The sequence below is a fragment of the Mirounga leonina genome, unplaced genomic scaffold (assembly GCF_011800145.1).
Source record: "Mirounga leonina isolate KUSES-001 unplaced genomic scaffold, KU_Mleo_1.0 Mir_92, whole genome shotgun sequence".
Classification (NCBI taxonomy): Eukaryota; Metazoa; Chordata; class Mammalia; order Carnivora; family Phocidae; genus Mirounga; species Mirounga leonina.
Genome location: NW_023270852.1, coordinates 4,612,101 through 4,626,405, shown reverse-complemented (window position 1 = coordinate 4,626,405; position 14,305 = coordinate 4,612,101). Strand labels below are relative to the sequence as shown.

General features: G+C 46.5%; 1 protein-coding gene across 11 annotated transcripts in view; it reads left to right on the top strand.

The window, feature by feature from the left end:
• TEAD1 (TEA domain transcription factor 1) overlaps positions 1-14,305 on the top strand; it is a 261,961-nt gene that overhangs the window by 184,375 nt on the left and 63,281 nt on the right. For 8 of the 11 annotated variants that reach the window (XM_034995470.1, XM_034995464.1, XM_034995475.1 and 5 more), the window contains 3 exons: positions 1,854-1,918; positions 4,284-4,346; positions 4,436-4,498. In XM_034995470.1, coding sequence (XP_034851361.1) covers positions 1,854-1,918; positions 4,284-4,346; positions 4,436-4,498 — 191 coding nt within the window. The remainder of the gene's footprint in view (positions 1-1,853; positions 1,919-4,283; positions 4,347-4,435; positions 4,499-14,305) is intronic. The other 3 variants (XM_034995468.1, XM_034995467.1, XM_034995466.1) reach the window with 2 other exon arrangements.

Genomic DNA, 14,305 nt, shown 5'->3' with positions numbered 1-14,305 from the left:
GGTGAAGAGGTAGGGATATATCTGAGGAGTAATTTACATGAAAAAGACCTCGAGGAGTTCAAATGACATAAACTTGACAGTCTTTTGTGGTTCCCCAAAATCAAATGCAGCGTTAGGCTGCATTAACAGAGGTACAGTATTTAGGATGAGGGAGGTGATAGACTTCTGCTGTGGACTTGTCATAGGAGGAGCACCCCTGTAGTTCTGGGCTCCAGGCTATGAAAGGAAACGAGACAAAGGATGGTCCCTGGATGGATATGGTAGTGTTCCAAAGCTGTCACAGGTAACAGAGGAACAGAAGAGGTTTGGCCTGGGTACAACTCCAGGAGGACCTGAAAGCTATCATTAATATCTGAAAGTCAGTCATGTGCATAGCTCTGTTCTTGTTAAGAGGAACAAGGAGAATCTGGGGATGAAAGTTATAAGAAGTCCCAAATAAGAAGGGTCTTTTTTTCCCCCTTAAATATGTTTTAAGGTAAGATGGACTGCCTCCTTAATTCTATAAGTACTGGGTGAGGCTTCTAAGAATTGAGGCTTCTAGCGGTGGGAGCGGATGACCCAGAAGAACTTCCCAGCCCCAGGATTCATGATTCCTCTGCCTTCCAGTGGTGACCCTGTCCTGCGTGGTCCTAACACAGGCAGGCAGCAGACAGAGCCATGATGACAGGAACCATCTGGGCAGTGCTGAGGGAGCCTCTAGAACCTTCTGATGAGATTTCCACGCTCTTGGGTCAGTCCTCATTCGTGCGGCCAGTTCTTTACTCTTCCAGGGTAGATCGGGGGTGGGGGGGTGAGGGGTGGTCCCTCTCTTTCACCAGAGGCTCTGTTTTTTCCTCATTGGTTCTTTCCGCGTGCCCAGCAGTGTGCTGGGTACTGGGGAGGCTTTGGGTCGAAGGACAAAACTCTTGCCATCTTCAGGTATGCAGCCTTTTCTGGGAAGTAGGACAGCACAGACAAACCCTAGAGCGAGCCTTGCAGTTAATGATTGTAGGTAACTGCACGAGTGGGTTCTTATTCGTGTAGTAGTAGCGATACATACCCCACTTAGCTCCAGGGACACCTTTTCCCCATCACATTCCCATCTTCAAAGTCAGATGATCTGTTTGAGACCTCTCAGTCTCCTGGTGGGCTAGGGGCACGGGGGCTGTTTGTATATACTTGTAGTCCTCTTCTTTCCCCTACAGGTTATAGAGCTTTGAGGAGGTTAAGTCATTTTTTTTTTTTTCTTTTTCATGAACATGATCTTGCGTAGAGTTAGTTCCTAGCACAGTGACTACCTGTAGGGAATGTCTGCTTTTATACTGTTACTCTCCTTCTCATGGTAGGAGCAGTTCATTCTGCAGTGGCTATACTGACTCTAAGTGGAGTTAGCTAGAAGCCTGGGTGAGGAGGGACGGGCATGAAAACTTAGACAGAAACAGAAATGGGTTTGTGGACTCGCAGTGCGCATCCTGTGTTTGTTGTTCATACGTGTTAGGTGCGAGCATGTAAAGAAACAAGAAGGCACATTTCTATCCTCAGTTGTTAATCATAGTTCATCATTAAATGCCCTTCATGCTAAATTTCCTCTAGTAAATGTTATTACAAACAATTGTACTGTTTTATTTTTCTAGCATTAGTGAGTGTACAGCTCCAGCTTAAAAAGTCTTTTTTTTTTTTTTTTAAATTTTATTATGTTATGTTAGTCACCATACAATACAGCATTAGTTTTTGATGTGGTCCAGCTTAAAAAGTCTTGATTCTAAATTCTTGGCTTTCAGAGGCTGTTTTTTGGGTTTTTTGTTTGTTTGTTTGTTTTTGTGTGTGTGTTTTTTAGGGTAACCCATCTTATTGTAAATTCTTCTTTCTTTCAGGTAGGAATGAATTGATAGCCAGATACATCAAACTCAGGACAGGCAAGACGAGGACCAGAAAACAGGTAAACTGACCGGCCTGGACACTGTGCATGTTGGCGAATGGCCCCAACGAGGCATTTTGGCTGCAGTGGCTGTCTGTGCTTTGGCTCCTAGGAGCCCCCAATTTGAGTTCCCTGTAAGGACATCAGTGTTGTAGGTGTTTTCAATTGGCTCAGTTTTCACTGTTCATCATTTCAGTGACCCCTCACTGTGTGGTCTCCGGAGTCCTTTTCATACCTATCTGGGAAAGCGTCACCACGAAGGAGAGTGTAGGCACTGCTCCTGTACCGTATTTTTAATACCTCTAGTTCTTTCCCAAACTGCGCATCTGTAAACACTGCAAAAGCTGCAGATGCGAATACGCTCAGAAGTTGTGAAACTTGGAGATTTTGCGCATTGTAAAATCCTGGAACCATTACCCATGAGTCATCATTTCGATGAAACAGTAACCCCAGCAGCCGTGAGTCTTGGCCTGAACATAATACTAAATGGTGTGCGTCCAGGGAATGGTTGCTCCTTCAGCTACGGCTTTTTGTCAGTAGCTGCCGTGACGGAAATGAAGTTACAACTTAAATACATTTGTGCAGAGCAGTGTCAGGAATTTTGCTCTGCCCTTTGTCAGGGCTCTGGCTCTCCTTGTTCCTTCTGATGCAAAGCAGCCCAAACCCCTGACCCAGTTCAGAACTGGAAGGGATGAGAAATTCATGTTTAACGAAAAACAGAAAAAGAAAGGAAAAGCGGTGTGTGTAGGGGGGGAATCAAACCAACCTCGTGGGTGAGTTGTTAACAGAACAAAATTATTTTTTAATGTTGACCTATGCGGATCTATCTGGCATGGATTTTTAAAAAACTATCATCGTACCGAAAGGCGAGCTCAACTGTGGTCTCTTTAAGTGTGAGCAGCAGATTCCAGTTCTCTGCTCCATGATGAGTTGTTTTCATGAGTGTTTATGGCGGGGAGAGCTTTTCCCCAGGAATGCTTACATGTGCCCCCGCCGGGAGCCTGGCTGCTGAGTCAGCACAGAGGGCCGTGGCCTCCTGCCAGTACGTAGAGGCGGGGCATTGTCTGTTCAGTGGATGGTCCCCCCCCCCCCAACAGTGGACAGTGGCCCTCTGCAAGTCAGAGAATCACCTAAGAACAAAACTCGGGTGAGAACAAGTAAAACCAGGAGCCGGATGGAGGGGTGAAGAGGATGGGGGAGTTCCTGCTTCTCCGTACTTTAAAAAAAAAAGAAGGCAAATTGGAAAAAAAAATTAATCATTGAAACTCAAAGATAAAAGGATCTTTTATTACCCTAAATCCTGTTTTTAGAGTCAGTATTTGAAATGAAATAACCGCCTCTCAGTCTGAGTCGCTGAACTTTTAAATGGAAGGTTCTAAATTTCTGAAACAGACAGCTCTAATTCCCAACATGCTGAAAGCCCTGGACCTGAGCTGTGTGCTGGTCTAGGAGCTCTGGTCATGTGCCCAACCCCTTCACTGGGGGACTCTTCTAAATTTAACCAAGTCTCGCTGAAAGAGATGCAAATTTGTTTACCCAGTGGAATCATTGTGTTTCAGAAGCTGGGCTTGGCTGGCTTTCCACACCCGGCATCCTGGGGATGTTTTTAGGCAGCAGTTGGTGATACCTCTCCAATGTGAATTTGTTGTTCAGCAAATCGTGTGGTTTTCAACCCAGATTTTTAACAGGATGGCTGGCTGGCTGTATTCACACTTTTCGCTTTGTAATAATATGCAAATCCACTTGGCGCCCAGTCAATATCCAAAAGAGTGGAAGGATTAAAGATATTTATAAGGGCAAAAAAAAAAAATTGCTCTGCTAACTGGGTCTTTCCATTTGTCTTTGAGATCTAATTTACATGTCAGTATTATTTTAACATTTGCTACAGAATCCAGAGCTCTTAATGAGATCAGAATATAACCGACGGCTTCAGCTTTTTGATTCTGCAGAATGTGCTAATTTATGGATAGTCTCTTCTAAATTGAGAAGAAGGGATTTTCCCTCCTGATACTGAGAAGCTATAAATATTTTCATTTACCTCTAGCCCCACCTTTTAAATTTCATAAAGAAAACAACCCCACTCTCTCCCTCTCATCCCGTGCCCGTGATTTCTCCCTGGTGAGAAAACTAAGAGCAGCCTAACTTTCATCCTGAATCAAGTCACTGCAGTGATGACCCAGTCTGAAAAGCTTAGAGCAGCGCTGGGGGCTTGGTGTCTGGCTGGGACTGTGTATTCCTAACTGCAGAGCTTTGTTGAGATGCAAATAACCTCCCCCTCACCCCCCACCCCAAAACCCTCCCAAGGAGTAGCGATTTTATATTTGATTTCCTTTTTTTGTTTTGTTTTGTTTTGTTTTGTTTCCCCTCATAAACCCGAACAATGTAGGTGTCTAGTCATATACAGGTCTTAGCAAGAAAGAAAGTTCGAGAAATTCAAGCCGCCATTAAGGTACGTCTGGCTTGCCCAGTTGTAGGGGGCTTTTCATCTCCATGGTTACAGGCTTTTCCTTTGTTTTCCTCCCTTCCCCTACCCTGCAGGTGTCTAGTCACATTCAGGTTCTTGCCAGAAGGAAATCTCGTGATTTTCATTCCAAGCTAAAGGTATGCGCTTTCCTGCTTTTTGGCTTGTGGTTGCTATGCATCTCACTTCCTGTTTTCCATGGTGACTGGTGAATGCCTGGTGCTGGGATTCTCGTAACCTAGTTTCCTCGCATGTGAGAGCTGTTTACATTTCTTTGTGTCTAATCTCTCTTTCTGTACTAGCCTCACATTAAGCTCAGAGTGTGTGTGTGTGTGTGTGTGTGTGTGTGTGTCCCTAATAACAATGCAAATGCAGCAGAGAGCTGGTCTTGATAACTTTTCAGCACAGAAACATGATTTTTTTTTAACCTTCAAATGTCCACCAAACAGCCCCGGGCTAGGAGAGGGGAAAAAAAGTCCAGAGACGCAAAGTTAGTGTAGAAGTAGTAAATAAATAAAATAAGAATCACTTCCAGAGTAGTTATCATGAAATTACTTTTTTTTTTATCATGAAATTACTTTAAAAGAATATTTAGAAGTTGTTTTACGCTTTTTATGTATTTTAAAGAATACTTATGAAAAACACATCTTTTTCACTTAATTTTTCGAAAAATGTGTTCTGTAAACACAGAGTATTTTCTGCCAGATTTCTTCCACATTGCTCAATATTGTTTTTTAAGTGTACAGCTCTGTTATTAAAAAAAGAAATTTGAGGTGAGGTCTTAAAAAAAGATCATAGAGATGGGAAAGCTCTTAAATCCATGTTTGTAATTCCATTTATACGTGAGTTCACTTTAATTGTTCTTTACAGGTGTCTCATTTTCCATTCTCTGAAAATATATTTCACAGCAAAAATGGAGGCACTGACAGTTTTTAAATGCAAGTTCTCCTTATTTTCTCCCCTTCCAAAATTTGCAGTAAAACATACATGACTTTTTTTTTTTTCCCCATAATGCCCGATTTTAGAAATGCAGAGGGATTATAGTTTGCCCAGAAGAGCTTTGCTTTATAATAAAAATGAGTTTGGAGCCCATATTGTTGCCTTTCCCACCTGCCTTTTTTGTTGTTGTTCTGTTCCGATTTTTTCCATACATTCATTAAATTTGTTTTTGTACTAAACCTAAAGAACAAAGTGTGATTTCACAGCACTGAATGGTGAACACTGGGATCCTACCCAAAGTCCTCCAACTTTTTTTTTTTTTTTTTACGCAAACAAGGCTGGCTGTGGAACAGGACTAGTGACCAGGAAGGAGCATTTGGTGGCCCTCTGCAGTGGGCAGCATGCTGGCTCGCTCGCACGTGTGGCTGATGGTGGCTGGCTTTTAGCTGCACGGGCTGAGCAGTTGGAAGACTAAGATAACTTCATAGATCCTGCTTTTTAACCAAAGGTGCCGTCCTCTCTATGCGGATGTAACTACCCCAGTGTTTGCTCAAGTTCTGACTTTGTTTCTGGTTTCTCTGCGCTAACGAATTAATGATGTACAAAAGAAGTTTACAGACATCAGTTGTGTGTTTCCATCTGCGATGTTATGAATTGCTCTTATTTCTGTACCATCCATGTGGTTCCTACTGACTCACCGGGGCACACAGCCCTGGACCAGAAGCCCTGTGCATGGTGAATAAAGCTCTCCTGTCCAGAAGGGATTCCCCATGGGATGCAGGAAGTGCTCTTTTTCTCATTTGGGAATTTTGAAGAGTCTTCCTCGTTGGAAACAATTTACCATTACTTTATACATACGTGTACACACAAACACACGGTTGTATTTATGCTTGTTCTTACAAAATAAGAAAAGGTGACTTCCCCCCTCCTTTCAGCCATGGCCCACTCGCCTTGGGAGCCGACCTAAGGAGGTGGAAACAGAGGCAATAGGGTAGCAACCAGCTCAGCCCCCAGAACCACCTCCATCTTCTTGGAGTTACTTGCCTTCCTCCCTGCCACATTATTCTTGGAAGAAGGGAGGCCTTTGTTTCTTCCCATCAGCTAATACCAATTGAGCGCTCCGGGCATGGTGTTCATCATGGTGGGCATTTACCCAGTCAACCCCCTATTCACAGAGCTGGCCGTGGAGATGGGAATGGGAACTATAGGGCACCGTGGGATAAGTGTTAGTGGAAAGAGCCAAGAGCAAACGTGGAGGGAATCCCAGGGATGCACTGCCTGGTGATGGGGATGCAGAGACAGGAGTTAGTGTACTGCAGGGCCTCTTGGAGGTTCTTTCCATTGAGCTCACTGCCAAATAAGTTCCATTATTCAGAGTCTGGGGAATAACAGTGAGGAAACCAGAGCTCCAGGAGTTTAACGGATATGCCCAGAGCCCCCAGGCCTAGTACACGTCACTGTCGGGATTTGAACTCAGATCTTTCTGAATCTTAAACCACTGCTCTCTCAGGCGGGGTTGCATCCAGTGGAGGTGGGAGAAGGTTTTCAAGCAGAAGGCCTCGAGCCGGCACACCCCGTGTCACCCCTCACGTCCCCTGGAGCTGGGCGTGCAGCTCTTGCTACCGACCCTTTCCTCAGCGCCCACATTTTAGAAGCAAGGTGAATTTTTTAACACCGAGCCCTTGGTCCACGTGTGGGCTTCATGTGTGACTGACCCTGTGGTGATCATCCGTAACTTGGGGCCGTGAGGTCCTAGCCACAGAGCTGCTGTGTCACCACTCAGAGGACATTAGGACGGTCCAGGAGCACGAGACTGGCTGTCGCCTACGTGCAGAGATGTTGCCGCCTTCACCTCCCACGGGCACTTGACGTTAGCGATGCCTTCCTTAACCTTCCTAACCAGCCATCACCGGGAAGTGGTCTCGTAGGAGAGGTCGATCTTGCCTGTTTGTCCGTGCTCTCCCGTTCAGCTCTGGAGTGTAACAACCGCACATTTGTGGGAGGCAGGGATGAGCCTCCCGGCTGAGTTCGTTGTGGGGTCAGGCTGATAGCCACGTTGTCTTGGCCTCCCACACGAACTGACGCGATAAAGCCGCTACAGAAGGTTGAAGTCATCCCAGCAGACAAGAAGGATAGCTTCTGGGTGGGCGGTAGGGGGTGGCAGGAAGTATCCAGACTTAACAGAGGTGTTGTGCCCTGCCTGAGAAGATGTAACAAGGCCTCCTGGAAGGGAGGTGGCTGTCCACTGGCCACTTCAGGACTTGTGCCTGCCTGCCGGCCTTAGCCCACTGCTGGGCATTTCTCCATATGTTTACAAGACAAAGGCCTGTAGCCTTCCTTTGAAGAATGAAGCCAAGCTTCATCCTGTCCTCCCTCAGAGTTGGAAAAAGTAGTTTGCTCACCTGGGGCTGCTGCTGGGTGTGGCTTCCCTGTGAGCCCTCTTGCCTATAACCCTCCCTCCTTTCCGGGGAAGGGTGTGCTAGAATTCTTGAGGCTGGTCGCTTTCCAGCCTTTTTTAAGTCACAAACTCATTTTTCAGATTGAAATCTTAGTCGAAACATTTAATATATAAATGAGTAAACGCTGTTCTTTTTTTTTTTTTTTTTTTTAAGATTTATTTATTTGATAGAGCAGGAGAGCGGGAGGGGGAGAGGGAGAGAGAAATCTGAAGCCAATTCCCAGCTGAACGCGGAGGCTGGCACAGGGCTCGATCTCACCACCCTGAGATCAGGACCTGAGCCAAAACCAAGAGTCAGGCATCTAACCCACTGCGCCACCCAGACACCCCTAAATGAGTAAACACTGTTTTAATTGAAGCTCGTGCTCTTTTATCCTTAGCAATGGTCTCTTTGGCTGTTCCACTGAATAAGGTTTGAAAACCCCTCTGCTTTAGGCCAAGGGAGAAGGAGGTAACTTCCTCTCAGCTGTCCCTGCAGCCTTTTCAGGACAGCGCACGCTCTGCATCGTGCTCCACCATATTCCTCCGAAGCAGAGTCACGAAGAGAGTGGTCATTCTCATGTCACAGTTGAGGAATCATCCTAGCTACGAAAGTCAAGCTCTTGAAAATCTGTTAAAATAAGTTCCAAAGTCAGCTTTATGCTTCTGCTGATTGCAGAAGTGGTTCTCAGAGTGCCTGTTTGTGAGCCAGATCACCCTAAAAATGTGTGGGCTTTAATTTTAACTTTTTTTTAAAGATTTTATTTGTTTGAGAGAGAGAGAGAGCACACAGAGGGAGTTGTTTGAGAGAGAGAGAGAGCACACAGAGGGAGAGGGAGAAGCAGACTCCTCACTGAGTAGGGAGCCCAATGTGGGGCTCGATCCCAGGACCCTGAGATCATGACCTGAGCCGAAGGCAGACACTTAACCAGCTGCGCCACCCAGGCGCCCCTAATTTTAACCTTTGTAACAAAATTTGTTTTGGGGGAAGTTTAAGATTTCCACAAAGATTTGAACTTTATAAAGCACAGAAATGATTAATTCAGTCCAGCAGACTTTTCATTGAGAATCCAGTGTGTCTAGACCCTTGAGTAGATAGATGTTGGGCATAGAGAGTCAAATAAGCAGAGTCTCTGTTCTTGAGGACCACTAAACTTTTCTGTTGTTTTTGGCCACATTTGGGGAAATACTAGATTTCCAGTAGATTGTCCCACAGTTAGGGGAGTCTGCAGTGGAACAGAGTGGTGAAAAGAGTGGGCGGTTTTGAGTGTGGGAGAATTAAGGAAAGCCTCATTGGAGGGGGTGTCATTTGAACTGGGCATTGAGGAAGGCAGACAGTTCCCCCTCAGATATGGGGGTGTTTGGGGAATCACAAAGAACACCATTACTTGGAGGCACGGGATGGGAATGAGCCTGAAGGAGCCCAACAGGAAGGTCCCAGATCATCTGTGGGAGAGTGAGGGTCACCTCTGGGCCATGGGGAACCTGTGGGGAGCGCTCACATGTAAGCTTTGGAAAGCTCTCTCCCACTGTTTTCAGAGGGATGGCCAGGAGGGAGGCAGAGCTGGAGGCAGGCGGCCTAATTCAGGGGCTGCTGTAGTCTGAGAGAGAGAGAGGTGAGGGCTTGGACCAGGCAGCCACACCCCCCTGGGGCCCATCTCTGTGGTTCACGTCAGCGCTCCCCGCCGTCTGCGGCTGGTTCCCGCTCCGGTCCACTCTGACTGCTGTGAACTCTTCCTTCCTCAGTGTTTTTAAAGAGTAGATGATGTTTAAAGCTCCAGTCCTTACGAAGTTGGAAAGTGTGCACCTGAACTTTTCAGTAGCACCATTGAACTAGGTTTTTGAAGGCTGGGTTCTCTTAAAGTAATGGCAGTTGACTGAGGGTGTGCATCACAATTAACTATGAATTTGGGTTGCTAAATTTTAAATATAATTAAGTAGTGCAGAGAATTACTATAAAATACTTATATTCGTATCAACCAGAAATGATCATTTTCATTAGGACGTATTTCCTTTAATTTTTTTTCAGTGGAATGCATCAAATGGCAAAACATTATTCTTACTTTTTCTAATTTCCTCTCCCCAGCCTCCTTTCCCAGCCGATCTCAATCTCCCTCTTTTCCCCACCCCCACCAACAGTATCTTTCCTTGCCATTTATTTCCCTAAGAAAATAAATCTGGTGAAGACTATTTTCTCCTTTTGCCCTTGTCTTAAGATGAATCTAGGTTTTCATCCATCATTTACTCTGAATTTGTGCTAAAGCCATTGCCGCCAACATGAGCCTCTTTAACATACAGCAGCCTAAGCCAAGGTAGATTTGACCAACAATTTGGGATGACCTTGGACACAGACTGTAACCGTAAGGGAGGGATGCCAGGGGCAAGCAGATGGAGGGAACGGTTGAAGTGGCCGGGGAGTGATGTAAGGAGATGATGAAGAACCAGGAGCAGAGAAACTGGGACAGTAGCGAGAAGGGGCGAGGGGGGTAGGCAGAGTGCAGCTGAGATTCAGGCGCCTCCGAAGATAGATAAGGAAGTACAAGGCATTGGTGGCCAGTGTGCCAGACATTTGGACATTAAACACACTTTCAGTTTTTTGTTTTAATCTTCTTGACTAAAGTGCCTTAAGGGACAAATCAGAGTGCTAACTGCTCATCTAAAATAGAGCTTAGCTTTGAGGAATCTTTCTCAACGATGGGCATGCCATGTTGTGGTCCCTGCCCAGACAAAATCCTTGTGGCCCACTGCTCTCCAGGCACGAGGTTGGTCTTAGGTGGCTTCGTAACGAGGCCCGGTTCTAGTTCTAAGGTAGAAGATAACAGCCTTGTAGGTACATAGCGTTCCCGTGACCTCTGGGTCTGTGGAATGTGCATTTGGCAATCCCAGATGCAGACTTTTTTCCCTTGGACCCCGCATCACTAGCTGCATCTGCAGTGACGTCCCCCATAGCAGGTTCGTCCCCCCTCATTCCCCTGCCGCCTCCGGCTGAGCGTTGAGGAGCAGCGTCCTGTCTGAGAGGGCAGTGTGTGGTAGGTCTGAACACTGGGCTGCCACTCTAGAAATTGTTCCCTCCTTTGAATTATTTCACTCACCATTAATTGACCAAGAGGCCATGAACTATTTTTTTTTTTTTTTAAGCTCCAGGGATTTATTATCCCAGCCCGTAGAATGAATGCAGAAGTGTTGTCCACGCAGGAAGCAGTCTTTGTGCGCTACTCAGAGTTCCTACTTAGACTTTCCTGCTCTGAGTCTCTCTGTGTGTTCGCTTGCCCCGCGAGGTTGTCCCGCCCCTGCCCAGTGGCCTCCTTCCCTCACGCCAGCAGGGCATCCTGCAGACCGCCGCCACACTCTGGACCTTCATCATCATCTTGAGAAGATGGACCAGGCCACTTGTGGCGTGGGGTGTGTTTTGGGGAGTGCACAGGTCCAGACGGTACCCGAGGACAGGAGGTCTGCATTCTGCCCTAACCTCAGCAGGGGGACATCTTGGGCAGTAGATGGGTTCATGTCAGGCTCTGGAAGAAAAGTCCGTACTTGCTGCCATTGTGTCACACCAGTAGAGCAGAGAAAGGCCTGAGACTGTCCGATTGTGTCCAGTCGTTGGGGACCAATTTACGAGCTACATGTGCTCCCTGGGGCCGTTTTCTTCATTCTCGCCCTGCTGGCCTTTTGTGATTTGATTTCTGAGCAAGCCATTCTTTCCAATCTGCCATTCCTCCCAATAAGCAGAGAGCTTAAAGTTCAAATTGTTGATTTAATTCTCCCGGAGAGTTCAGGAACTTCGCTGGGGCATTGCTGCCGTCTACACTGCTACTCCCTGGTTGTATCACCACTGATTCCAGCCATGAGTGGGCCCGTCCACAGGGGAGACATGCTTCACTTCATCCACTGGGGCTCCCCGCGGCCCCCTGAGCCCCTCTGCTCCTTCAGCATCAGCTGTCCATGGTAGCCAAGCCCAGGAAGCCTGAGCCGACCGCCTCCTTGGTCTCACCGCCAACCCCGAGCCACTTGGCCTGGCCGTGCAATTCGGGAAATGATACGCTGCCTCTCCTGGCATCTCCCGATCCTCACCGGGTTCTTCGGCATTTGCAGCATGCGCCCTGTCTCCCCAGAGATATTTTCACTGCCTCGTTTTTAGTTTAACTGAGTTAGAGCTAAGATGGGAGACCGGTAATGTCTCGTACTTGGGTGTGATGGAGTTAGAACCACTCGTCAGCAGTGTGGTGACGCAGAGCTCACAGTGTAAACTAGAGGACTGAATGCGTGTACCTTTCTGTGTGAACCGAGCCAGGTCTGGGTTTGCTTTTTAAGGGCAACAGAAACAGCCTCGTTCTCTACTTGTATCCTTTTCTAGAGACATCCCATTGTTAATGGGCCTCCAGTGTAGACAGTGCCCTAGAGGAACATGGTGCCGAAAGGTTATGGAATTGGTACCAGGGCTCCTAAGCCTTTCTGGTCACCTGGGCCCCATTAGACTCCCACGTTCACTGAATGGCAAGGCTGCGGGCATGATGTGGGGTGCTTAATGCAATTCCCAAAGCCGTCCTGAAAGTGGGTGTTCTTGTCCTCAGCTTAGAAATGAGGAGGCAGAGGCTTAGAATGGCCAGGTGACTCACCCAAGGTCACGAGACTGAGTTTGCTCCCAGGGCTAGCTGGCACCAAAACCCAAGCTCTCTGCCTGATGATGTCCTGCTGCCTCCCCAAAGAATGCCTGTCAGGGATGAGGGCTCATTTCCCTGACTGAAGATGCTTCCGCATTGTCTCCCTCACTGGAGCCCCCTCTTCATGCATATTTGAATTAAACAGCAGATGCGTGGTGGGAGCTGATAGTCTGGAGCCAAACTTGAGCCTGCTGCTGGCATGGGTTCCTCTGACTTTTCAGGGGAGATTGACTTCTTGCCCTCTTGTTGTCGCCTCCCAGGGGAAAGGGGGCCGTGGTCAGAAGGGTGCCTCCCCCCCCCACCCTCCTCCACCCCCCGGCACCCAGACCTAGCTGTCGCTGACCTGAATGCCAGGCTTCCTGGTAGAGTCATCAGGCACACCTACAAATCACCTGGCTCCTCATCTACAATCTTTTATGATGCTAAGCCCCACATTGGAATTAAAGGAAACACTATTGACAATTATAAAATACTAAATATAGCTTAGTACATTTAAAAATGAACAATGGTAAAAGCCTTGAAAATTTTTTCTTTGATGTGAATGGAGTCTTTGGCATTTGGAAATACAATAAGATGAATTAATTGCTACTCATTACATGGGAAGTCAGGAGAAGTATGAATGTGCCTTTCCTCCTTGGCAATAGCTGTTGTCCGACCGAAATACCCCCTTTTGTATTTACTCCTGCTTTCTCTAATAATAAGCAAATTAGAGATCATGGCTAGAAAAATTCAAGTGCCCTCCATCTTTTCTCCCAAACCATCATAGAGTTTTGTGATGTTTATCTGCTCAGGGGCTAGCGCTAATAATTGCAGAGGTCATGTGAATCCACATAGTGCAAGATGAGAAACAACATCTGCAAGATGACTTTTTTGGAAGAGTATTCTGTGTTTTGTCTTTTTCTGAAAAAGTGATTTTGCAAGCAAATTGCTATCTTTCCTCTCTTGTATTATATTTTTGTATTGCTGGGGAAAGTATATTTGGGGAAACACATTTAAAGGCTATCCAGAGTTTTTGAATCCATAGTCTTTTTTTCAACGTTACGTATTTTTCATGATGTATTGGTGGACTTCCCCATAAATAAAGTAGACTGGAGTCTTTACATGTTAAATTGATGGCTCCTGAGCAAGCTTTTTGGAGTATGTTGATGTAGTTTGCTGTTCATTAACATTCCAGATGTAACAGCTATAATATGGTACACGCAAGCTCATGAACCTTTTAATATTCCCTTTAAAATTTGTTGATGGTTAGTGCCGGAAGATGATGAGATAGTTGATTCCTCGGGATAATCAAAGGCCGAGGAGGCAGAGGGAGGTGGGAATAAGACTCCCGTCCAGTCTGGAGGCTGATTTCATAAAATGTCCTGGAGTTTGAGACCCACACTGCTCCAGCCATGTGCATTTCTGATATGGCTGCCTTCCTGTCACGTATATTCCATGTAAACACTTCCCAAACATGGTGCACATTTAAACGGTAACGAGGAGGAGTCTGTGGAGCCCAGAGGGGTAGCAGCCGCCGTGCTCTGCTTCATGAAATATGAAAGCCTGTTTACTAAGTGACAATAACCATTTGAAAGGTTTCGGGCTGAGGAGTTTATGCGTGACAGAGCCTGCCGGACCCCGTGTGGCTGAGGTGGGGAGGCCATTGACAGCATGGTGTGCCAGAAATTGGACAGGGAAGAAAGGCAAGTGGGCGCTGAGACCTGCGTCCCTAGGTACAGTGCTTTATCAGCTTCGTCCTCAGGTCAGACGGGCCATTTGTTCTTAGCAACCCCCCATGTTTCCTGCCCCATAAATATTTTTCCACATTTCAGGTCATGGGCTTGAGTTAGAGTTCTGTTGTAAAAGGGAGATTTGCCTTTTCTTTCCCCACTCGCCAAACATTCAGCTTTTTGTGGCCTCTTTCTTTGTCA